The sequence below is a fragment of the Orbicella faveolata genome, unplaced genomic scaffold (assembly GCF_042242905.1).
Source record: "Orbicella faveolata isolate gen_17 unplaced genomic scaffold, um_ofav_v1 contig_3, whole genome shotgun sequence".
Taxonomy (NCBI): domain Eukaryota; kingdom Metazoa; phylum Cnidaria; class Anthozoa; order Scleractinia; family Merulinidae; genus Orbicella; species Orbicella faveolata.
Window position 1 is genome coordinate 19,140,137 of NW_028301558.1, and position 25,350 is coordinate 19,165,486.

The window sequence follows — 25,350 nt, forward strand, 5'->3', positions numbered from 1 at the left end:
GAGTCCTCTCAGAGCTGGCCAACCAACACTGAGAAATGCCAGGACATTGACACAAAGTGACAACAGGGCAAGTGCTGACAGCAGTGAAACAGATGAAAGTGACAATGATGAGTATGACAGTGATGCCATTGACTCTGGGGGAGAAGATGACTCAAATGACGTCATTCTTGCATTCATCAATTCAGAGGAGGAAGATGCCAATGAGAGGCCAAATGCCACACGCTCAGGGCGAGCCATAACTAGGAGATCCGAAATTCACTTCTCTTTCTTTTGATTTGTTTTTTAAACAACAGCTCTCTGTCGTATAGGGATTGTAAATATTGTCTTCATAGTGAGCACAATAACGTGAAGTAGGGGGATAATAGAGAAATATTAAAAAAGTTGAAATCTAAATATTGTTTGTTCAATTTTTTTTTTGGGGGGGGGTCATCCCAAAAAATGACCGCTATAAAGGGGGGGCCATGTGAAAAAATTGGTAAGCTGAGGGGGGGTCATGCGATTTTTAAATGGTGCTTCCCAAATCCCACCAGCCCCCCCTCCCTCATAAAAAATGAACGGTCCCTAAGTCGTACTGAAATTTGTTCCATTCATCAAAACACTCTGCATGAGTACACAAGTGTAAGTTCACACTTGAAACCAGCTTACACAAAGGGTTGTCTAGGTATAATCAAAACTAGAGACCACGGAATTATGTAAATTAATAACTCCAACAAGCATGTGAAATGAATTCCAATTTATTCCACTAAATTGGCATACAAAGAGGAATATTGTAAAAGAGCAATATCAACTAATATAGGTGGCTTAGTTGCAAGCAAGCCATTTTGCAAGTACAACCTCTCAATCACAAGAAATGTATGCCACGCACAACTGGAAGACTGCCATGTCGTGTTGGACTTATACTTTCTGGTACATGTAAAAATACTGACCTTTAATCAATAGTGCAAAGGTATCTCTTTATGGTTAATAGCTTACTTCGCTTTAAATTTGTTCAAAGAAAACAATGCTATTCACTGGGTAAATCACAATCTAGTGGTGCTATTGGTATCAAATGGTTCAGCCCTATAGCCAAGACTTAACCACCGGATTATGACATACCCTAACACAGTAGATCAAGTGCTATCCACCCTTTGAACAAACCTGGCCTGAAGTTTTATTGAGAAACAACAAGGCCAACCAGTAAACTCTAGTAAATCTTTCGTACACCTTTATTATCACTATAAACTCTTATAAAGATGTTCGCTTGTTTTGTCATGCAATCTTTCATGTAGAAGATAGTTTGACAAATCCAACAAACTACGTGACTAACACATGATAAAAGCCACATGACTGTATGGTAAAAAATAAAATAAAATAAAAAGTAAAATTCATGTCTTACAAACATTCACAACCTTCATACAAAACTTCTCTCTAATTCTCTCTAATAATATATACTATATCTTCACTCAGAATTAATACAATTCAACTGCACTATCAAAAATACAGTTCTTACATGTAAAGCAAAATTACTTTCTTTGCCCCACAGAAAAATAAGAAATGTACTCCAGCTTAAACACATTTGCACTTTGAGTGATTTGCATAGTCACTACATTATCCCCCATAATTGCCAATAAAAATAAATATCCCCTTTGAAAATTAAATTTCATGTACATCAAATTCATTTGGTACACAATTGTAGGTTGACTGTCACACTTCCCTGCCGTAGTAACCAGAGAAGGCAGCTGAAAGTCAAGCTGTAATAAATTGACTGCTTAGATTTATGTTTGATTTGAAAACTGATAATAATTTCAAAACAAAAGCACTAATTGTTGCTACATAGAGCAGTTTTCACTTGAGTGTTGAAAAGTAATTGGTTCTGAATCAACTACACTACATGATTGCCTTAAAAAACTCGCACCACTTTTTCATCCAATCATAAAGTAAAATCTGTAAAACCAAAACCCCTTGCAATCGTTTTCCTGTAATGTGCATAAGCTACATGTAATTACTTTGAGTTTTGATTGGTTTGCTGTAATGTTTTTGTCCTTTGTGATTGGCTAGAGTAATTACTTTGGAATTGGTTTTGCAACACTCAATTGAAAACTGCTCTACTAGCCAGCTTATGAGTTTCATTTAAACTGCCCGCAGTGGGAGTTTGAAGACCAGCTTCCACTGTCCCATAAACTTGCCTATGTTTTAACTTAACAGTGCACTTTGTTTACATTCTTATTCAGTGGCTTATTTTCACAGGCAAACTTATTTCCTTGTCTTCATGATTCAGTAGTTTGTTTGAAACAAAACACACCCAAGTAATGAACACACACAGTGATATCGTTATTAAAACTATTTAAAATAAACTATGACCACATCCTAATTAATGAAAAGTACAGTTTTCAAACAATTTCTTGTTTGTCGTTAATAACTACTCTTTCAAACACAATACACATATGTTTACATCCTAGCAACTATGCACACTGAACAAATAATGTGTTCAACGACCGTCTACATGTATTTCAAACAAAGTATGCTTCCATCTAGGATAACTGTTTCAAACAAAATTTGACCAAATCAGCACCAATACTGAATAATTTAACCACTCCCCTGTTATATTATGGTATAGTTCACGTGAAACAATTAACTGGTAAAAGCCAATTTTCTGGAAACACTCACTATTAGGAAATTAATCTAAATATTATCTATGTTAGCATATAATGGAAGAAAACCCTTCCTACACCCTCTAACTTAATCAGTACCATTTCCTAGGAGATGTACATTTGTGCAAGTGTTTCCTTATCGTCTGATACATTAACACGAAGTAACAAAAAAGTCAAAATGAAAACAATTGTCACATCACCTCCAAAAAAATTGATGTTTCCTGGGTTTCCTATGGCAGAATATTGAATATTTCAATTTTATATTCTGGGAATATTAAATATTGATCACAGAAAAAAGAGAAATGAACATCAACAGGAATACATGTATGGCGATTGAAAAACAATAGAAATTCTTCTTGGAATGATAATATTCTGCCTTAAGCCCCAATAACATTGGTCATCTGAACTTTAAGATTACAGTGCATACATGTATAGAATACATGCTTGCTTAAAAGTACATTTTTGGTTTCCACTACCAGTGTCAATTAAAAAACAAAAAAACAAAAACAAAAACACTCGGGATCCTGTTCCCTATAACTGGAGCAAAATACTCTGACAAATATACACAGGGAACATGGGAATCTCTCCAGATTTAAAAAAATAATAAACTCTTAGAAAAAAGTGTATCAAGGTGGAGTTATGCTGACAATTTGCAAAATCCATTTATTAAAAATTTAATCTGATTTACCCTATAGGTTAAACAATTAATATACAGCACTACATGTACATGTACAATACATTGGGGTGGCAAATGGTAAATGCCAGACTTTGCAAGAAGACGAGTCTAGTGTTTTTCTTTGGGAGCCTGAGACATTTTGACTTTTTGAATTGTGAGACTAAGAATTCAAAGCTTAAGACATTCAGACTCTAATTATTAATTATTAATCATTAACTATTTTATAAAAACAAAACAACTATTAAAATAAGTGTGACTTCAAGACTTTCTTAGCCTTGCAAAAAAATCAAGTCTTTAAGACAGCTGTGCAGAAAACTCAAGACTGCGAGAAGCACATAACTGTTAAAAACATGAGACTGTCAGACCCACGAAATTTGATGAAAATGTTGTGACATGCATGGTTTTTGAGGGACCATTTGCCACCCCTATACATGTATGTGTCCACTTGATCCATATTGTGATCTCTCACTAATGACTAACAAGTGAACACTGGTTCTTTTATTGAACAAACACAATTCATGTTTAATGCACTACAAAAAATCTACATAAGTCATGATGTCTAGCTAAAATAGCCTACAGTACAGGTGTATGCACTTGTTACTAAAAACTAAATCAAACTTGTAATCATAACCGAGTAATGAATTACTAATTAGTCATTAAATCACCTGGAATGCCTCCAAACTCTTGCATCTTCTCAGTTGGACATCATTGGAGATTAGCAAGAACTTGTCTGACATGGCCTGTATTCTGACATACAAAATTTCTTGAATTCTTTGCTTCTTTTGTTATCAGTTCTAACTTGCAATTTTCACGGGTTGTCTTTCTACAAAGGAACATAATATTAATATCAGTATGAAAACATAGTGCAAAGAAAATCAATTTTCCAAGCTGCCCTTTCTGCAATACCTGCAATTATTATTAGGATGTATAAATAGCCGAACAGGCAGAAAAAATTATCTCACTAACACAATTAACTAATCAGCAAAACAATACAAAAACAATGCACTGAGAATATACAAGGACAACAGTTGTATGTACCAGACAACAATAAGGTAGAGAGGGCTTAACTGAACCTAAAGTGGCTGTCAGTGCCCAGTACCCAGGGTGTTGCTGTTGTGTTGCTAGTTTGAAGTTTGAATTATATCCTGTCCACTTTCTATAGCATTACCAATAAAACGTATCTCTCCAATCTCCATGGGCAAAAATAATTTTGCACCAAAATCAGTGTATTCCAAAGGCCAAGGAGGCCTGGGTGTTTGAAAAGAAAATGAAACATGATATTGTTGTTTATAGTGACTATGTAAAACTCCTCATGAGTGCAAATTATTTCAAGGTTTCAGAGTAGTTTCTTCTCTCCTTGTTTGACAGAAGACAGCAGAAGATGAAGGAGGGAATAAAGCCTTAGCTAAGACCCTCTAGAAGATTTCACTTTGGCCAAAGATCGTTATTTGATTCTCACTCTTGCCAAGAATTTAATCACACCCTTTAAAAATCCTGAATTTTACACCCATGGCATGTATTTTCAAATTCTCTCTCATAAATGGCCTTAGAGATAGCAGGATGCCAAGTTACAATTTTTATTTACATGTACAGGGAAAAAATAAACTTAGTAGTTCTCTTAAACATCAAGACTAGACAAGTTTATTGAAGATGACAATACAACATGACTGACCTTCTCTTTCTTCTTGTCTGTGTCCATTACACACATGCGACGTGCACACACTGGTGATGATATGTCACTTTGAGACTTGCTGTAATTCTTTGACGAGTCAGTTTTGGTTCTCTAGCAAAATAAAAATTATCAACACATTAAATATCAAGGTATTAAGTAAGTACCTTCATGCATTGCATCTTAAGGCAGCATACCAGTAAGAACTATACAATGTACTGACAATGGGCAACAAATATGTTCAGATACTTTAGGGGAAATTTTCCCACTCCCTCCAAACCAATGTTGGTTACATGCAAAATGATGGAAATTTAAAGTCAATTTCTGCAGTCAATAAATATTAATGAACTCATGTAACATTTATTAAGTCTAGTTACCCTTCTTCCAAATCCAGATGATGGTGTTGTTGGTTTAATTGGCTCTGATCTGCGGTTGAGCAGCTTCTACAAAGATGTTAAAATAAAGGTATATGTTATTATAATTATTTATTAATAACCTCACAAAATTATTAGCATGTATCCAAAGTAAAGAAAAATCTGGAAAAACAACTGCCTCAACAGATCCATACAATGCACGAAATACAAAAAGAAATTAAGGCGAATCTATAGAAAAGTTTTACCAATGTTCTAAAACCTGAGTACATAGGATTCAGAGCCACCTTAAAGTCAGCTCAGAACCAGCTCATGCGAGTCTGCATTGTTCAGCAAACAAAAATGATTTATACAACTGTACATCCAAAGCAAAACTACCACCAAGTAGTTTTCACGTTACTAGCCTCAAAATGTCAAACTTTGGGTATGTGTGGCGTCCCTTGATGTTGCTATGGCAGCAAAGTTTGAAGCCATTTTTCATTGATAAATTCTTCAGAGGTTTCCACTGAATGATTTTCACATGTGCATTTAAAATACCAAGGACAAATACATGTAGATTAATTTGTAAGCTACCTTAATTTGACAAAATTCTGTGTCATGAAATAACACTGGACAATTAAAATCACTTGGAATGTAACTATGTAATTCATTATACCATACATGTATGCATGTGTTAAGGCACTGATATTGATGGTCACAATTTTCCCTTGAATAGAGTTCAAAATCTGCTTTTTGGAACTGAATTTCAAGAGCATATTTCAGGGGGAAGAGCCTGCTAATGCCTTAGCAAAACTCACCTGTCTTTTTTCCATCGTCCCTTGATTAAGCAAGAGCAACAAGAGCTTTTCGACTCCCTCTACCTGTTGCTTTTGTGCTCTCTTCCATTTGTCTAACTCCTCCACCTGAGCAACTTGCAGCTCATCCAAATGTTGACTCTGACTGCGGACTTGCTCAATTTTGGAGAAAAAGGTCTTTTCCTGGTCCTGCAGTTCTTTTATAAAGTCACAAAGTTGCCGAATACACTTGGCATTGTCCTCCCTAGGCTGACCAACCTCACCAACCAGCTTGATGAGAGCTCCATATATCCCCTCACAAAACCTACGTTGATCCTCACATGATTTAAGTAATTGCTGCACACTTTCACCTTGTGATGAATGTTCAGAGACTGAGTTAACATGTTCATAATCCACTGCCTCTTTTATGGATTGCACATCACCTTGAGAACAAGATTTAACTCCATCGTTCTTGTCAAGATCAGCATCACAACAGTCCAGCTTCACTCTCTTCAGTTTCTGCCTCAGTTCTTGAACCTCTGAAGAAATGCGTTTTAAGCTTTCCTGCCGTCTCTGTTCTGCTGTTTTCCCCATGTCCTGTGCAGCTACAGCAACAGCCTCTAAAAATCTCTTGTTCTTCTGGATCTGGCAAACACAAACATAGCAAATGGATAAATTTGGCAACTAGTTATATTTAATTAACAAATAAAGAAGCCTAAGCCATGTATTACACTGTGATAAAACATGACGGGCATTTGAGAACACGAGGAAAATGTAGAAAACACGAGCCGTAGGCAAGTATTTTCTACATTTCTCGAGTGTTCTTAAATGTCCGGAGTGTTTTATCACAGTCTAATACATGGCTTAGGCTTCTTCATTTGCTTTATGAAATAGATTTTACATGCCGAGCAGAAACAACAAAGCACACAGATCGACAAACTGATGCAATTTAATACCACTAAGGTGCTGCATGACTCGTCTTCAAAACTTTCTGCTGCTTCGCAGAGAACTCAATCACAAATTTCTTCTGTGCCAAAGAAAATGTTTTTCACCATCTCTAACAAAGATATTGACTGGAGAAAATGGGGCCAAAAACAATAAAACATGCTTTTTCTACGATTTATTTAAGCAATAGGCCACTCTCTCTATGGGTTTACTGGCGCAATAAACCACACGGGATGTTGGGAGAACATGAGAAAAGCTTGTAAATCACGAGCCGTTAGGCAAGTGATTTACCGGCATTTCGAGTGTTCTCCCAACATCCCAAGTGGTTTACTGCGCCAGTAAACCCACAGAAAGGGTGGTCTATCGCTTTTATGAAATAACTACAGAAAAAGCCTGTCAATGAGAAGAAAATTTATTGTACTTTCGTGATCAAGTGTCTTATTCTCATCAAATTCATGAGATGATGCGACAAACCAATCATGGCGACTGAAAGAATGAAAGCACAGACTCCACACCTGACACGAAATCCACAGAGCAAAGCAACAAAAACATTTCACACCAAGATAGTTTTAAGAAAGGAAAGGAAAAGGTTATCGATGAAAGGCAAAAAGAATATTAATTAACTCACAAATATTCTGATGGGGAAATGCAGCAATTCGTAGGTGGAATCGGTCATCACGAAAGTAAAAGGCTGTACGAAAAGTTTGCAAGTAGTCCAAAGATCATGCGCTTGGCAAAGTGATTCAACGCAGTGTTTAACGATAACTTTCCAAAGTTTTGTGAATGGCATAAAGGTTATAATTACAGAAACGCTGCTTCCAAAAGTTATTCAGAATTTATTTACTTACATGTATGCTGAAGGCTATGAAATCCGTGTTTCTCTGTATTTAGCTATATGAAAACTATTGTTTGAAAGCTGAGCTTATGGAAACCAAATTCATTTATCGTGTTATGCATCCATGTATTGAATTTTGACTCAAAATTTCTGATAGAAAGAAATATTTTCCCTGCTTTTTTGACAACCCAAATTGATCAGTTAAGCCCAGCTGACTCCATCCTCCACAGACCATGGAAAGCACCAGAAAAAAGGATTTAAAACATCCTTAATTTTAATTCTCAAGCATAACCAGAGTCAGCGTAAAATTTTTGCCATGGAAAAAACAGATAAAGCTTTATATGGAAACCAACCTCAGGTCCTTTTTTCCTTACAAATTTCTATGTTGAATGAAAAGATATTTGTGTTATTGATATCTCAGCCAGTGAAAGGCAAAACTGTTTTATATTACATTTGTTATCGCTAGAGTTCCAAGTTCTCTAGTTCCTGTGTAGAGCTGCCATAGATCAGGAACCGTAGTTTACCAGTACAATAGAACATAGGTTTAGCAACTCTGTTGACCAATCAGAGCATGCATAGTATCTCAGTTATTTTTTAAACTCTGATAAAACATGGGTTTTGACCAATCAGAGTGTGGGCAGGGTCCTATCTATATCATAAATTTTAATATTATCAAGATTGCCAATGAATGATACAGTGAGTAAACATTATTTAGTACCTTTCATTTAGGGTAAAAAGTGAGATCATCATTACATGTAGTTAATTTTTAAAGCCAAGGCTTTATCCATCAATTTTATAGTGATATACAGGCAAAAACTAACGATAGATAAATCCGACATTTCGGCGACATCTTGGCGCCATTGTCAAGGGAAACTAATTAAATATGCGATTTCAAGAGTAACTAAGAGTTCAGAGTTTCTAATTTGCATAAGTTAGACAAAGACTTTAGCGCGAACGTTAGTTTTTGCCTGTATATGTTTATCTAAATCATTGTTGATTAGAATTTTATAGTGCTTTGTGTTATATCAGAGTAGGAGGCATGAGATGACCTCATGGTTAGTGCACTGGACTCCCGGCTGATGGAGCAGTCCGGGTTTAAGCCCTCGCGTTCAAAGGCTATTCAATTTATCGTCTGGGTGGTACACTGTAAGTATAAGGAGAGAGAGAAGGGAAGTGCTAACAGTCAGAGTACCTCTTCTGAATTCCAACTTCCAACATTATTGCTAACAGCTTTCAACATGTATTTGTTCCCATAATCATCTTCACACAACATAAGCTGTAAAGATTGACAAAGAGCATGAAAATGTGTTATTATCAACAAAAATAGCACAAATCTACAATAGTTAAAAATCTATCTTTCCCTTTATCGTGTAGCGTGTGCGTAACCCTTCCATGCATGAAAGAGTTCTCAGATTCTTGAAACAGGGGAGGGAGGGGAGTCGTATTATACATTCTGGACCAAAATCATCTTATTGCATTCTTTAAAATACATTCATACTATCCTTCTTCCAATTGTGAGAGTTAGCACCAACTGCATAGAATATCACCAACTTTTTATGAGTTACAGGCATTAGATTTTTGTCCTGGAAGGGCCAGGATTTTAAAGACCAGCTAAAAATATCTGAAAACGTCAAGGGCATTCTGTGACTTCTGAAGACGTTTCAAATAGTTCCCAGGCCCAGTTCCAAGATGTGTTTAAACAAAATAAAAGTGCCATCGCCACAAGTTTTCCCTTGAAAATGGCAAATCTGAAGTGTACTATCATTTACACGTCTTGAGCTTCAGTTAACAGCTCCAGCCCAAATGTTTCAGCTAGGCAAGAGCAGCTATGACATTCTAATGATTGACAAGATCAAGTGACTAACACAGGCCAACTGAGCTAACTATCAGTTTAAGCATTTACCAGATTAAAAACATTTAAACATTACTATTGATAGAACTGTTAACCTTGTTGTCTAACTCTGCATCCAAATCACATTTGACTGTTAAACTGATTTTGTGACCCTCAGAAACTGTTGTGCATGCTGGCAACTTGACATCACTTACTCCTAGGAAAGAAATATATTAAACAACATTGAAAGTTCAGAATATGTAACACAAACCATACATCACAAGCACTGCAATTTAACAGATTTGTACCATGGAAAATTACAGGAAAAATCTACATTATAGGAAACCCTGATTCTCAGCAACAGGCTGAAATTGTTCTCATAGGGCATAATTATAGCAAGAACACAAAATGGTGAAATGACAATGTGGTACTACAGTTAGCCTAAATAGCACTCTTGTTAGCTAAACAGTGCTCAGGTTACACTAGTTACACTAGATACACTGTACAAGCCTGCAAATAATTTTTGTCTACATGTATAAGCAGGTAATTTGTCAGGCCAAGGACAAGTTTTGACCTGACAAAAAGCCAGTCAGATCGGACAAATTCTTTTTTGCCGTTAGAAACTTAAAATAAGAGACATTTGAGACATTTCGGTATTTCAGACCCTTCGCTAAAATGTTGGTTGCAAATTCAAATGGCTTAAAAGTAAAGTCAACTGAGTGTAAAATTGATACTAGCACCAGAAAGGAGACCTTTACAGTAAGTCAGGTATTATTTTACCCCTTGAAAATTGACAAATTTACAAACATTTGTACCCCTAGTTTGCCTTCACTCACTTGATCAAGTTTCCCGCGTGGACAGCTTGTCAGTGTTAAAACTGACCAAAACTCACTCACAGTAATATTCAGAGACTTGAAAATTGGCTGAAATGAATTCTTCGACTTTTTCTGAAAGCAAGTTTCCCTCGACAATTTTTGGGGTCAATTGAATAAATAAATTTGCGTAGTTAGATGAAATTCAAATTGGAAGTGGCCGTGACTACAAAGCATGACTAATTTGTACATTCACACTTTTCAGAAGAAAATGTCTGTGGCACGGAAACTAATTCAAAATAAATTGTACCACAGACGTAAGAAAAAACTATATAGAGCTATAAAACTGATTTTTGATCATATGGACTGGTAATACATTTGGTTTCATTCTAGAGGTTTTAAAGTTTTGAAAGCGATTGCATTCAGATAAATGAAACATGAGAATTTGGGCCATGTATCCAATTTGCATAATATTTAATATTTTAGTCGAGTCAAATTACGACCAAAAACCACAACACTTGCAGATAACAAACAACGAGTAACAAGATATAAGACCTCAGATTCAAGTAGTTTTTCAAACGAACGTAATTCAGACTAAATGGGGCTTCTCAATCTTTCAAGACACCACTGCAAAATGCATAAATTAACACATAGCTTGAATGGTGGCGCTGATATGGCATGTTTATGATTCGACATGACATTTGAGACAGCGCATTGGGCATGATAAAATTATTTCTCAGAAATGGAATAAAAACGAAACTGATAACAAAGCCTTTTTGCGTAGTATTGTGTGGCAGTATGATAAAATAACTTGTTCCATATTCGGCCACAAATTTCCAATTACATTATTTTTCGTTTAGCAGAAATGCCCGGTCAGAGTGTCCGACCAGACTAAGCTTTTACCTGTCAAAACCTCAAATTTACCAGACAATTGTCCGATGACCGACTGTTATTTGCAGGCTTGTAGATATCAGCTCTCAACAATTGTAAGGGTTAACCCCTACAGACACCTGTATCTCACAGTAACTCTTACTCATAGTGACATTTGGCCATTTCATGTTTTAAACACACCCAGTCTTATGCTATGGTGTAATTGACATGGCTGAGTGGTAAATGTACAATGAATACTACATGAAACCAGGATGAAATGTATCACTCTTGTACTCTAAAAATAATTTAGAATCAAGGATCAGGGAAATAACCTTATACATGAATATTCCTGGCCTACTTTTATGGTAAAACATCTCAGCAGCATTGCATACAGAGCACCCTTTTATCTCACATAGGACACCCACTCACCAAGTAGTTTTTCAGCAATACTTTTTCTTCCAATGCTCTCTAAAGCATCAGCAAGAAGTCCTGCTAGCGCACCACTCCCCACTTGCTCCTTCCATATGATCAGAAGTGCATTGGCTTTGTCGCGATTGTGGCTGTATTCCTCATCTAGGTTGCGAATCTTTGACGCTGCAATGCTAAGCTTTGGACCTAATTCCCGCCAGCAAGTTCCGACATCATCACTTATGTCAGAGAGCTGCAATTCTGTGACTACAAACTTTCTTGGATCCATAGTTTCTTCTATAAGAGAGATAAACAAGTCCTATTTTCAATTTGTCAATTTCTCTTCAACTGTTGCCCACCTGAGAGGAATCATGAATGAAAACAACAAAATAACTTTCAAGGAAGAAAGAAAAGGAAGAAAAAAATGAAAATAACAGAAAAGATAAAAGACAACTAGCAGTTCCTATTTCATGCTCATTTACAATCATGAGCTTTTAAGTTTCTTTAAAATGATATATAGAGTTGAAATTAAATTAAAGGCAACAATTGCCTATGCTGCAATAAATTTTATTAAAACTATCCTGCTAGCATCGCGGTCACTTGGTCTATTCTTTGAGTTCCGTGATATTATGTCATCAACAAATCACATTGACGTCATCAATGCACCTCTGTTGCTACTGGCAATGAATATTAACCAATGGGTGTGCGTAAAAAAGTGACAGGCAAAATTGCACTTCCTGCCTCGCTTTCCCTATATCTTATTTGAAAACACCTCAAACACACCCAGTTAAACTAATCAAGTTAACTTGATAACAATTTATTATCCCACAAAACCATAACGACCCATAAAAAAAGCCTGAAGTGTTGTTGAATATTTATTGTAACCAATATGTAAGCTTACGAACAACAATCGTTGGCCCGCACCCTCAAAATAACCTGTATCAACTCACTGTCAATATGGCTGCGTAAACATTAAGATTTAAGCTATTACCCAAATGGTTTAGCGCTTAGCAGTTCCAAATTAAGACCAAAGATTAATCTGTATTAAGACGACTGGATTCATTAATTAACCTAAGCTTTCAAAGACGTCGGAAGAAATCTTAATGGTCCGTCTAACTCTATCGACCAGTGTTAACATTTCCCGATCGAGCGATAGAAGGAGGCCGCTTTAAAACACAAGTCGACGAGTGTCATCTGAGTTCACAACAACCATGACCACCGTGCAAAAATTATACCCTTTATGTAATATTGAGACGTGCTATTAGGCACGAACAAAAACAAATAACATTATAATACACACCTCTCATTTCAATACCGCCATCACATCCGCTCGTCTTCTCCTGTAATGTCAGTGATGTTGTTGTTTCCCTATTGACCTTGTTATCGCCATAAAATGTACGGCAATCGTCTAAACCATCCTTTTCCAAAACACGTCGACAGCAAGGACACACGGCATCGCTCTCCAGTTCCTCCTGTGGCGACGCCAATGAAATTGTGTGATCTAAGTTTATTTGTGTATCTGTTCCAAAGTACGTGAAGCTCTCTAACGTGGCCAAGGAACCATTCGCCACATTTTTAAGTTCCACTTTGCTTCCGATAAGCTGTGTTCCGTCAGGATAAGAAGGAAACATTTCTTCCTCACCCTTTAAAGCATGTTTAAAGTGCAAGTCAATAAAAGCTTCTACATCGATCGGTCCATAACGTTCGAAAACGTCGTCAAGAACACTTTCATGACAATCACCATCAGAAGACCTTGCTCCTTGAGCCGCCATATTTCTTTCACTGATCGCACGAAAACGGATTTGCTCTGAGGTCTTTGGCCTGTTTCTTCCTCCACTCCGGCTAAAAATAATTCCAACCACTTCAAATTCTCTTAGCCAGCAGCTCGTATTTACAGACAATCAAAAATATTTTAACAGATGTCACGCTCAAGCCAGCGTTAATTCACATGAGATTGTTCTATAACGCTTATCCGAGATCTTCTACAAAACACAGAAATGTCAAGATCTCATAGACGTTATAATGTCCAAACGTTTAAAGCTGCTCAGCTAATCCGCCCACGACGGCTATATGAGCACTGTGTTGGTGTAGAACGGATACATTTTATAGCGGAGCTCCGGCGGAGCCCCATACCCATATAGGGGAGAAAAGGAAACCCATGAATTGATTTTCTCATGGTTATCATGGCTAGCGGTATTGCTCGTGGGCGCGTACGCACGACGGCGACGACGACGACGACGACGACGACGGAGTCGCGCAAGATGGCGGCCATACTCCAGCTAATAGGTTGACAGAGACATGCACCCTCAGTTGGTAGCGGGTGAATGCCATTTTTCTTGGCCCGATTTTTAAAGAAAAACGATAGCGGAGGTTGATTTAATATTTTTAAGACAGGGTTACGCTGAAGCAAAAGACAGAAAGCAAGAATTAACAGGCAAAGAAGTAGCGAAGAATATCGCGAAAAAGACTGAGAGGGCCAGCGCTGGGGAAGGAGGCGAAACAGTACTGAACAATGCCGTGAATTATAGCTAGTCAAGGGCTAGAGAAAGGAGGTGAAATAATACCGAACAATGCCGTGAACCAAAGCTAACGAGGGCTATAGAAAGGAGGCGAAAGTACCCGACAAATTGATTCAGAAGACTGCCGAACTCCGCATGGCCAAGTTCAAAATTCGCGCGAACGTGATGCTGTGCAGCCGTGCAAGAAAATTCAAAAGTCACCTGATTTGGTCAGGTGATGAACATTAGAGAAGTCAAACGTACCCGAGTGTTTTAGAGAAATTGCAAAACACTAAACGTAGCGGAAAGAAGTGGTTGATTCGTTGATCTATCGAAAATATAACTTCAGTTTAGTCTTCACAACTTTTGCTGCAAGTTTCTGCCTGGAAGATTTACACTGGCCGAACTGAATTGCCAACTTGCGGTAAGTGACTTTTGTTGTTGCGTTTGGTATGAAAATTAACAAGTTTCCTCGGCGATATAAGCTTATTTTCAATTGGAATCCATTAAAAGTCTTCCTTATTTGAAGCCATGCTGTAAGAGATTTTAAAAATTGCATCGTTTTAATTTCGCTCGTCTCTAAACAATAACACGTGGGTCGCTTTGGAGGTTGCTGTAAGTTGTAAACAAATTATGTTTTCTATCGATTTTCGTCGTCAGTTTAAGCTTATAACCTCACATCTAAAAATAAGCTTAACCAAAATCGTACTTGTAAACACGGCCGGGCGAGTTTTGAAGTTTTCTCTGATTTAGATAGCACTGCCGCTTCGTAGACTGCTAAAATTTGTTCTTCTGTTGTTGAAAACTGAACCAAGAAAGGTCTACAAACCATTTTAAGCCGAAGCGAACAGGATTTGCTAAATTTACTTTTGTTCCTATGTGAATATTTGCATATTGTGATTACAAAGTATGGAGATTTCCTCGTTTTGTTAGTTCAATTTATTCGGTTTGGCGAAATGCTTTTGTGAATTCCGAGGTTAAATTGGCTACTGCCAATGAAATGACTGAATAGCTAAATTAAGCCGTCGGCACAAATACAGACTCTCAGTAATATTCAAATTTAAGCGTGAATAATTTTTCAACTTTAACACCGTAAGCTTAAACGAATTTTCTTTACCCTCTCTTTTATTCGGTCACCGTTCACTGAAAAGGGATTTGCTGTTGATACTCGAGCTCAGATGTAGTGATATGCATCTTGTGTTTATAATGTAGATTTCCTCGTTTTATTTTGTTGTCTGTCCAATTAGTTCGGTTTGGTGAAATGCTTATATAGTCCAAAATGTCGAGTAGACGATTATGCATGGCAATCCTGTCTGCAAATGAAGCTCTGCTTTGATTTTGATTGGCTATTTCATGTTATTTGTGCCATTACTTTTGGTTGGGGGTACATGGACCGTATTTTGTTAATAAGAGGTTATTCCCCAATGCGGTATTTACACTTAATATGGAAATGTTCCAAAAAAGTGAGATAGTACTAATTGACTCGGTAAATTGAACAGTGTAATAGAAGTTCTTGCCCTGACCATTTCTCAGTAATAAGAAGAACTTTTACATACATATATACACAATTTAGTTGGAGAGAGTGCTCTCCTATCTCCACTCTCTCTCTCTCTCTCTTTACTCTCTTCTTCACACTAATTTTTTATTTACTAACTTATTAAATGAATGTCACTGACTGTTTTCTTTGTTGTGCATGCATACTTTTTTGCTGGTCGAAGAAAGTTTCAGTTTCTTCCTGGCTGTACAGTTTCCTTTCTCCTGTCCTGTACCAATTTGTTTGTGATATAACTTCGTGAATTCTCTATTCTCCTTAAATTTTATCTCATCAGGTTGATAGAATGCACTCTCAGAGTGTTCCATCATTGTCTTCAGTCGCTACAATTTTCTGGAAAAAAGCAATAGTTTTCTTAATTTCCTTTTACTTTGTGTTAGGACTTTTTAACCTGCCTGTAATTGGCCCATGGGCATTACGGGAGAATAATTTTCAAGTAAAGAATTACATTCGTTTTAGTGTTGAGTATTTTAAATTGTTATGAATTAGGCATTTCTTTTTATTTTGTATATTTTTTTATTTTAGTCCCACGCAATGTTTTATGGTTTTACCGAGGTATACCATGTAAATGTAAATAATGCACTGGAATTGGCGAATCAGAGTGTGCATTATATCGGCTTTAAACACAAACCACATATTATAAATGACTCATGTAAATGATATTTTTATTACAGAGAACTGGACAGGGCAAGAACTTCTTCTTTTGTGAATTTATATATTAATTCCTCTCAGTGCTGTCAAAATGTCTCAGGAACCTTCATTTCTGATAATCTATTATTTTCCACCATACCAACAGCACAGAAGCTCACCAAATCCTAACTGATAACTAACATGTGAGTATCTCTAGCCTTTGCTGTGTGCTACATGTATATTCTGTTATCCTGCCTTAACTGCGAGGAAAAATTTTGGCAGAGCTGTTTCAACAGTTTCACTTAAATTGATTTCCAGTAACAACGCTACATGTAGCAGTGTTATTGAGTGTGAACTTTATGGGGGATTTTAAATTTTTATTTTTTTATGATTACAGATGACAACAAATATACATGTGTATACATAACCTGATGTTGGTGTTGGTTACAAACTGTAGTTCATAATAGTCATCCTATTACAGGTAAGGGGGAAAAGTTCAGAGAGTTTAGAACATTTCTTCCCCCAGCACACCTTCAGTCTATAGGTGCAATAATTGAGAGGTTATATATATGTACGAAGAGTAATGTAAAGTTACTGTATAAACTTAGCATTAAAATCTGGCATTTGAATGCCTCCTTTGCTAAAATTAGTCATGATTTAATTGTTATCACTCCCTGTGAATTCATAGAGATTCCAGAGGCAATTATAACCTAATGTGGAAGTCCTGTCTTCAAGTGAGGGAAAATGACACAAAAGAGTTACAATGAAAGTAAAGAGAATTGTGAATGTTGATATGGTGTACATTATACATCTTGTAAAGGCATTTGGTGAGTGCCAAAGGCATAACATTTCATGTATTGCTTTTTCAGGACAAATTATATAACAGTGACGTTTTAAAAGGTGTGATCAGAAAAATAATGAGTACATTGTCCAGGCAGCATCAGTTTATGGACAGCATATGCAGACGGTAAGAGGAACTGTAAGCACTACCATGTAAGTTAGTTTTATGCTTATGACTTCTTGTTCTTGAATTTTGTGTCATTTCATCACAAGAATAGGTAACAAAAGATGCAATAGTTGTTGCAATATATTTTTGAAGGAAAACTTATCAGTCTGCCTATGCTGGATAACAGCCATGTGTAAACTGAATGTGAAGCAAACAATATGTTAAATATGGGGCAACCCTAAAACCCAGAAACCGGAATCCGGAATCTGGAACCAAAAACCGGAATCCAGAAACTGGAAACCGGAATCCGCAAATCAAAGAAAATAAGTTCTTCAAGTACGCGAAAATTGTTTTGCTTAGCTTTTCGACTGTAAAAAGTAAGCTGCCAAGTAAAAAGTAAGCTGCCAAGTAAAAAGGACCTCAAACTTAACCTTTTTTGAAACAAAAATTCCCCGTCTGTTGAAATTATGAGATTATGAGAATGAGAATCTCAGTAAAGTGCATCTTAATTTTACTCCAAGCACCTTGAGAGTGTCTAAAATAAGCTTGCTGGTAATTGCCATTTTGTTTAATAAGTGATCTTCAATTTACCGGAAGTATAAATTTATCCTTTATGTCTAGTACATACTGAACAAGATAGAAAATGTCATAGAGAACAGGATATCCATCAGTGGCAGCCCCCTGTACATTGACGGTCACGCCCCCCAATTTCGAAGTCCAAGGGCTAACCCGTCTGGTCTAAATATGAAATTTGATTTTTCCAACAGATACGAGACCAATTCCAGATTAACACAATTTCCACACATACTGTGACAAATCAGCATTTTATATTCTTGGCGGCCATCATATTAAAACAATTTGTAGAAATGTTGCACACTTACTTCCGTCTGCTTCTCACTTGCTGACAGATCAGACCACATGCTGTTCAAAGATGCTAAAAGACTGCCAGAAACTCACTGCAATAGCCTATAATAGCTTGTTGTTAATGTGCTGCTCACCAGTCTTCTCAGAGCAATTTGATCTAGACAAGAACCGGGCTCTCACCAGGGCCAGCTTGAACAAAAGATGGGTAACTTAGCCTATGAGCAGGCTCTCGTGTTTGGGCTGGGGGTGTGATTGGCAAAGCCGCATGAAGGCTCTTGGTGACATGCCAATGCAGAAAAACATTAGACACCTATTTAGCCTGCTCAGACAATAGAGACAGATACTAGAGCCTGCTCGCAGGCTATGAGTAACTCTATCCACCCAAAAAATCAGTAACCCTGACTGGATAGTGATGTACCGAATGAATAGCTTTATGCAGCTTTTGAACAACGGGGCCAGATATATAGCTAAGGGTTGTTCAGAACTAGTCAATAATTTTTTAGCAATTACAGTCTGTGGCTGAAGTAAAGCCAAGAAAATAAATAACAACAAAATGATTTTTGCTCATATTTATTTATGAGACATTGCTGAAGTGAATTATTTCTATCATCATTCATAATATCTGGATTCCAGATTCTGGTTTTTGGTTCCGGATTCTGGATTCCAGATTCTGGATTCCGGATTTCGGTTTCCAAATTCAGTGTTTTAGGGTTGCCCCAGATGATGTATGTGCATATGTTAATCTTGAATAATCTGAAATTTCAGAGAGTTTAAAAATATCAAATGTATCATATCTGTGATGGTTCTGAGGTGGAGGGCCGTTACATGTACATGCAAATGTCTCATGCACGATTTTTCACTCATTATGATTCAGGTGCAAATAGTTTCTGTATCTGTTGATGTGCAACAATCTACACCAATATTTCAACCCAATAATGTACAGTGTATATTAATTAACCAAATTATGCTGTTTGTTTTTAGTTGGCCAGTGCTACTACATAGTAATGTGATGTTGAAGTGCACAAATTTACAAACATGCCCAGTGTCAACTTGTCAAATACATGTATATGAACTGGCCAGACAGTGTAGATTACAAAATTCTCTGAAAGGTAAGATGTTTCTTAAACATTATTTTGTAATTAATGATTTCTCAGACATTGTTTTCTTCAAGAAAAGATTCATACCCCACATGGAGGTTTTTTCTCTATTAGAGCTCTTGATTCCTGATACTTTAATTTGGAATTTCTAAAGACTGGCCGTGAATGGGTGTTGGGTGTGATCAATATCTTCTGGAACTGCACATTCATTCATTGAGTAGGCAAGAACATCAGTATTTATCCTGACAAACTCTGATTTTCTTCTGGAAGCTGAACTCATATACAGTTGTACAGTTATATGTACAACCAAACAGCCTGGATGACCCTGTGATTGGGACTGTGCACATTGTTGTAACCCTCAATGTTCCAGTTGCTTGTTTGAAGCAAATTGCATTTGCTCTCGAAAGCAAGTGGCGAAGTTCATAACAGTTATGTAAGTTTGCTTTGTATCTCAGGGCAGAGCCTGCCACAGTGAAAGTTGGAGTACCAACCCCTAGCATTTGATTCACTACTAACACTCAGTAAACAGCTAACAATGAAGTACACTGTATATCAAAGAAAGGAATTACATGCCTGTTCCTGTCAGTCAATATATGAACAGGTTACAGATGGGGAGCCTGTATTAAAACATCAAAGGTTTTCAAAGCAACCATGGCCTGGTGAGATATTTCATCTACATCTACATCTACATCTACATTTATTTAGTTGATAAAGTCCCGCAAGACATCACATCAACTGTACCAAACATATATGCACATATGCATAAGCTAGACAAAAAGGATAATTAAAAAATAATTCTTAAGTACAATTTACTTTACTCATTTCACGTGTTTTCCTAAATTTAACTTAAAATCAGATAATGACTTGCAATTTACTAAGTCAGCGGGCAGTAGGTTCCACTCTGTTATTGATCTAGGAAAAAAAGAAAACTTAAAAACGTCCTTAGATACTTTTGGCATCCTATACTTAAAAGCATGGCTGTTGCATGTTCTTTTTTCACTGTTTAGTATTAAGTGTTCTTCTGTGGTTATGTCCATTAAGTTATGACTAAGTTTGTACATTAGAGTCAGTCTGTTTTTCTTTCGTCTTGTTTCTAATGTGTCCCATTTCAAGTCAGATAGCATGTCTGTCACGCTTGCTGTGTTGTTGAAGTTTTGAAGGCAAAAACGCGCAGCTTTCCTTTGAACTCTCTCCAGGGTTAAAATATCTTTTTTGTAATGTGGGTCCCACGAGGCACTTGCGTACTCCAATTTGGGTCGGACGATGCTGGTATAGGCCGTTTTGCGTACTTTCCTGGGGCAGTTCCAGAGATTTCTCTTTATCACCCCCAAGGATCGACTCGCCTTGCTTGATATAGATGAGATATGGTCAGACCACCTTAATTTACTGTTAATGGCAATTCCTAGGTATGATGCAGAATCTACTTGCTCAAGTTTGGACCCACAGAACAAATATGACCGTTGGGGAGGACATTGCAATAATGAGGTAATATAAATTTAAGGTCCTTATGATTGCTTCTAGGCATTGATTTTTATTGTAAACAATATCTTACTGAGTGTATTTTTCTTGTGTGCTAATTGTTGGAGAACACAGAGGTCACTGTTATGACAGAGATATTAATTTGTGAAAAGTTCTATAAACAAATACATCTGGGAACAAATTAATTTATCATGGATGCAGCTTCTGAGAGATCCCCAATATTAATGGAACATACACTGTTCATACAGTACATGTAAAAGAGTTTAGTAATTCATTACTTATGATTGTAATGCTTTGTTTGGTTTCTCTGTATTTACAGACAACTTGATGGGATTATATTTCTGCACCAAGTTCATTGAATAAACTGACTTGGAGGTTCAGTTCTGCAACCCATCCTGTTTGTAGTAATATCATAGCTGCAACATTGTGACAGATACACTGCATTACATTATTAAGAAACACATATTAACTAATTATTTTTAAGTGCCTGTTAATTTAATCAGTTTTTCTTAGAGATAATTTACTCGTTGTTTATTTAAATAATTGGCTTTTTGGCTTTAAAATGATATTTATTGAGCTTTTAAATCAATTTTGTGATAATCTGCATTGGACATGGCATAAATTGATATTTTGCCAACACGAAATGGAGAACTGGATCTTAAGCAAAGTTGCAGGATTAGCATTTTTGTAGAAAGAAAGGGTTGAGAAATTTGTGACATTCTACAGACAGCCTTGCCATTCGCAATGTCCGATAAGGTTAATTTGTTCCATTCTGTTGTAGAAATAGTGTTCTCTAATTTATAAATTATTTCAATCTGTTGTTTAAACGATTGCCTTATAACCCCATGTCTGGCTTTGGTGCATGTAGGATATTGATGTATTTTTTATCCATTTTGCTGTAAATTATCTTAATTGATGTGTCAATCAAAACATATCTTGGATATGCTGGGCTCTTCTGACAAATGTACCTATGCCTCATAACCTTTGAGTGCATTTGGTTGTGTAGTGCAGACAAAATACATGTACATAATATAACTTCCTCTTAGCTCATTGATAATTCTTGGTATAATTTAATCATAGCAAAATTAATCAATGGAACCCAATCGCAGCTCTTGTAGTCCACAATGCCAGTCGAGAAAAAGAACAAATCACATTGAAATTGAATAATAAAATTATTATTAGAAGCCTATGCAAGTATTCATGATCAGCAAAAAAAAAATATCGTAATTACCATTCATGCGAGGGTGATTTTGCTTATTGCAAACCCTTCCAGCAGGAGGAGACTCCATACAATAGTGAAGATAGCTAAATGTATCTTTGGGGACAAGTTAGAAAACAAAACTTTCCAACTTTTCACACATGTATACTGTTTTGGTATTTTTGTGAGATTTCATTTGGTAGAGATTCAGGGACTGAGTATATTGTAACCACTGCATTTCAATCAGTCCCCACAACAACAAAAATGTGTAAACCTCTTTTGTGTGGGAGTCCCCATGTTAACTAAGGAAGAATATAATGATTAATGACAATGCCTTGTCTTTCTGAATAAGGTAGGAAAGAACAAGAAATGCCACCAAAAAGCACAGAAGACAGTTCTGTTATGTGATCAAGATTTTTGGTAGCTTCCCAGAAATCCTTGAAATCGTGGCTCTATATTTCATAATCACACCATCTTACACCTCGATCTGCTGAAGTAATACTAGTTCCGGCTGAAACTATTAAATCATTCGCAATTTACCTCATACATGTTGGATTATTTTCATTAGTAACAACATTCCGAAAAATAACTGAGGAGCTCCGCTTTTAGGCTGGCCTAAATCTATATATTATATTTTGGATATTCAACCAGAGTAAGACCAGACGAGAATGCAATGAATGAATGAGTACGTCACGCCTAAAAATAGCGACCAATCAAGTAACTTCTTCGGGACAGGTCCAGACGCAGACGCAGATTTATGTTGCCCGCGCTCTCTACTTCACAGTTGCGGAAATAAACGGTACATTTGCTTTATCCAGGCTTTATTTGAAAAAAAAATCGTTGCAATTTGATACACGCGACTCTTCGCGAACTGAGACTGAAAAGCGGACGGAAACTATATAGTCTTCAAAGACAAAAAGATAAGGATCAAAAAGGAAAATCAACGTTGAACGGCACACATTTGTTGTGGGGTTCAATACAGAGAGGGATGCGGGCAGGATCGGGACGAGACGGGAGATAGCAACGGGTCACATCGAGGGTATGTTATCCTTAGATTAAAGTAGGGGAACACCGGCGAATATGCACACGTTAAAAGCAACACAGTTTCGCTGAAAACCCTGAAGAATGGATTCCATATTATTTCCACGCTCGTATGCCCACGAAAGCAGCTCATAAAACAAAAGGGAGCTTAAATGAATACCTAGTGTATTCTGTCCAGCGGATGCGAGACCTCCCGGAACATCCCACGGGAAAAATGCGTTTAGTTTGCGTTTTTCAGTTTTCAGATTACAACGTTCAGGGTGTCATTCCTGCAAAGCATAGAGTACCCGGTTACAAAACGTGAACAAACCCGTTAAGGATACGTTCTTTTTTTAAGGCAATCGTAAGGGCAATCCAAATGCAGGTCTCTTAAATTATTAGGATAAAAAGCCTATCTCGGACCCGGCTTCCACGAATGGGCGCGGGAGACGTTTGAGCGACAAGTCTTGGAAAGTGATTTCCTTTCCTTTTGGGTGGGTACGTATAGCGATCAATATCGGCATATGGGCGAAGCGTGCAATATAATAATTGCTTCAAAGATTAAATTAGGTCCACTTACATGATTGAGCCCGTTTGATATAGGTTGATGTTTTCTTTCTTTAAAATTGAGATGACTACGCACATGTCCGTCATTTCACGATCTTTGATGATCTCTAACTGTTCGCTGAGGTTCGAATTTTTTTTTTTTTCAAACTCGAGGTCTCTCATTGCAGGCCCCTTTATATTTCGCATTCGAGCTCGCCTATGTTGACTTTAAAGTTAAGTTTAATTATTCATTAGGCCATCCCCTTTTTTTTTCTCTGTTTAGCGTCGACCGACCGACCCAGATTTTCGCGTTTTCAAAAAAAAAAAAAAAAAAACAGTTACACAGAAGGCAATGAAGGCAATGACACATTATTTCAAACAATTGTCACTTTAATCTGAAACACAAGCAATTTTTTGCCTCACAGATTTTTAGTTTTACCCTGTTCTCGTTTGATTTTAACAATTAAGCGCGATGTTGACTTTGTAACCACACCTTATTGTTTCCAGGCTCCACGGATATTATGCTGAGGTACCAGGCCTCCCAGCTCCAGACTCCTTTTCCAATTTTATTTTTGTTTTTTTTCCTTTTCCGACCGACCGACCCAAAATCAGAAAACGCATTCGACAATAAACGAAAAAAAAGGGAGATCGCCTTACAAGGCTTCTTAAAGTCCAGAAAATGGTCTGCAAGAAAAAGCTTGTTCGATTCTGTCGAAGTTATTGCAGAAAATATTGGTCCAGTTCTTTCCTTTGGAAGTTTATGAGTCAAACTGAAGGGGGGCCAGAACTGACTTGAAAAGAACAGCGAGGCCAATATTTTCCAATTCTTACCAAAACTCTGTCCGAGCAACAACGTTGAATTAAGTTTTATGAAATCTCTTCTTACAAAAATAATACAATGCATCCGCAGGCGCCGAAGATGCCGGCAGATAAATTTGTCGTTAAATTGATTCACCGGCCGACGGAAAAAGAAACACGCCAGCAGATTGTTTGTCTTTGGTGTAATTCTTTGACGAGCAATTCGGCCATGGTGAAGCTAATTCTCTCTCAGTAAAAGGTCACGAAATAATTTAAAATATTGGACTGCTCTGGGAACCACTAAGCCACCAAGCACCGACAGCTCCTTTTATTTTTGTCGTGAACCAGTTTGCCACAAAGTTAAATAACGACAGTGCCCCAACTTTTCGCGGGTTTAATTTTTAATTCACCTTTTATGACGTGGAAGACTGAGGACCCCACAAATGTCTTAATACTGAAAACCCACAGGTGAGCATTGCGAAAGCGAGCGTTGGAAGAGCTATGATTTTCTATTTCTATGCCTGATACATATGGTTCTGTTCCTCTGATTGTTATGGTGCTCCCCTTAACGGTCCTTCGTACCTCTGGAGCACCGCTATCATACTGGCGATCTGAATGACAATGTCAATTTATACAAAAGCCTTGCTGAACACAAGATAAATTAGTAATTCCAGGCGTCTTCGTAGCTCGGGCTAGTTCCTCGGTACTTAAAAACTATGCAACCGTAAAAGCATATGAAATAGATGAGTCAGATTATTGTGGATATGAAAACAACCACTGAAAACCCAGCTAGAGTTTTTTTCTCATGGAAATCTGGACCTCCTCAACTCCCACCCTAAGAAGAGCGCCGTCGAACTACGCTTCCCATCAGTGGTCACGCCCCAAAAATGATTTCAGGAGCC

At 37.1% G+C, this 25,350-nt stretch overlaps 1 protein-coding gene across 1 annotated transcript; it reads right to left on the reverse strand.

The window, feature by feature from the left end:
* Window positions 1–718: 718 nt before the first annotated feature.
* On the reverse strand, window positions 719–13,922 carry LOC110068987 (uncharacterized). Its single transcript, XM_089297664.1, has 8 exons — window positions 13,121–13,922; window positions 11,842–12,117; window positions 9,847–9,947; window positions 9,092–9,175; window positions 6,144–6,764; window positions 5,353–5,418; window positions 4,979–5,089; window positions 719–4,129 (listed from the first exon to the last, which is right to left on the reverse strand). The coding sequence occupies exons 1-8, from the start codon at window positions 13,590–13,592 to the stop codon at window positions 4,115–4,117; spliced, it is 1,746 nt and encodes a 581-aa protein (XP_089153790.1). The 5' UTR covers window positions 13,593–13,922; the 3' UTR covers window positions 719–4,114.
* Between the last annotated feature and the right edge of the window lie 11,428 nt (window positions 13,923–25,350).

Excerpts from the sequence above, each read along its gene's own strand:
- LOC110068987 (XM_089297664.1), bottom strand. The coding sequence starts at position 13,592 with ATGGCGGCTCAAGGAGCAAGGTCTTCTGATGGTGATTGTCATGAAAGT. Across the intron at positions 9,948-11,841 it reads TATTGCTGAAAAACTACTTG|GAGTAAGTGATGTCAAGTTG; the intron begins GTGAGTGGGTGT and ends TTTCTTTCCTAG. Across the intron at positions 6,765-9,091 it reads GAAGTTGGAATTCAGAAGAG|ATCCAGAAGAACAAGAGATT; the intron begins GTACTCTGACTG and ends TGTGTTTGCCAG.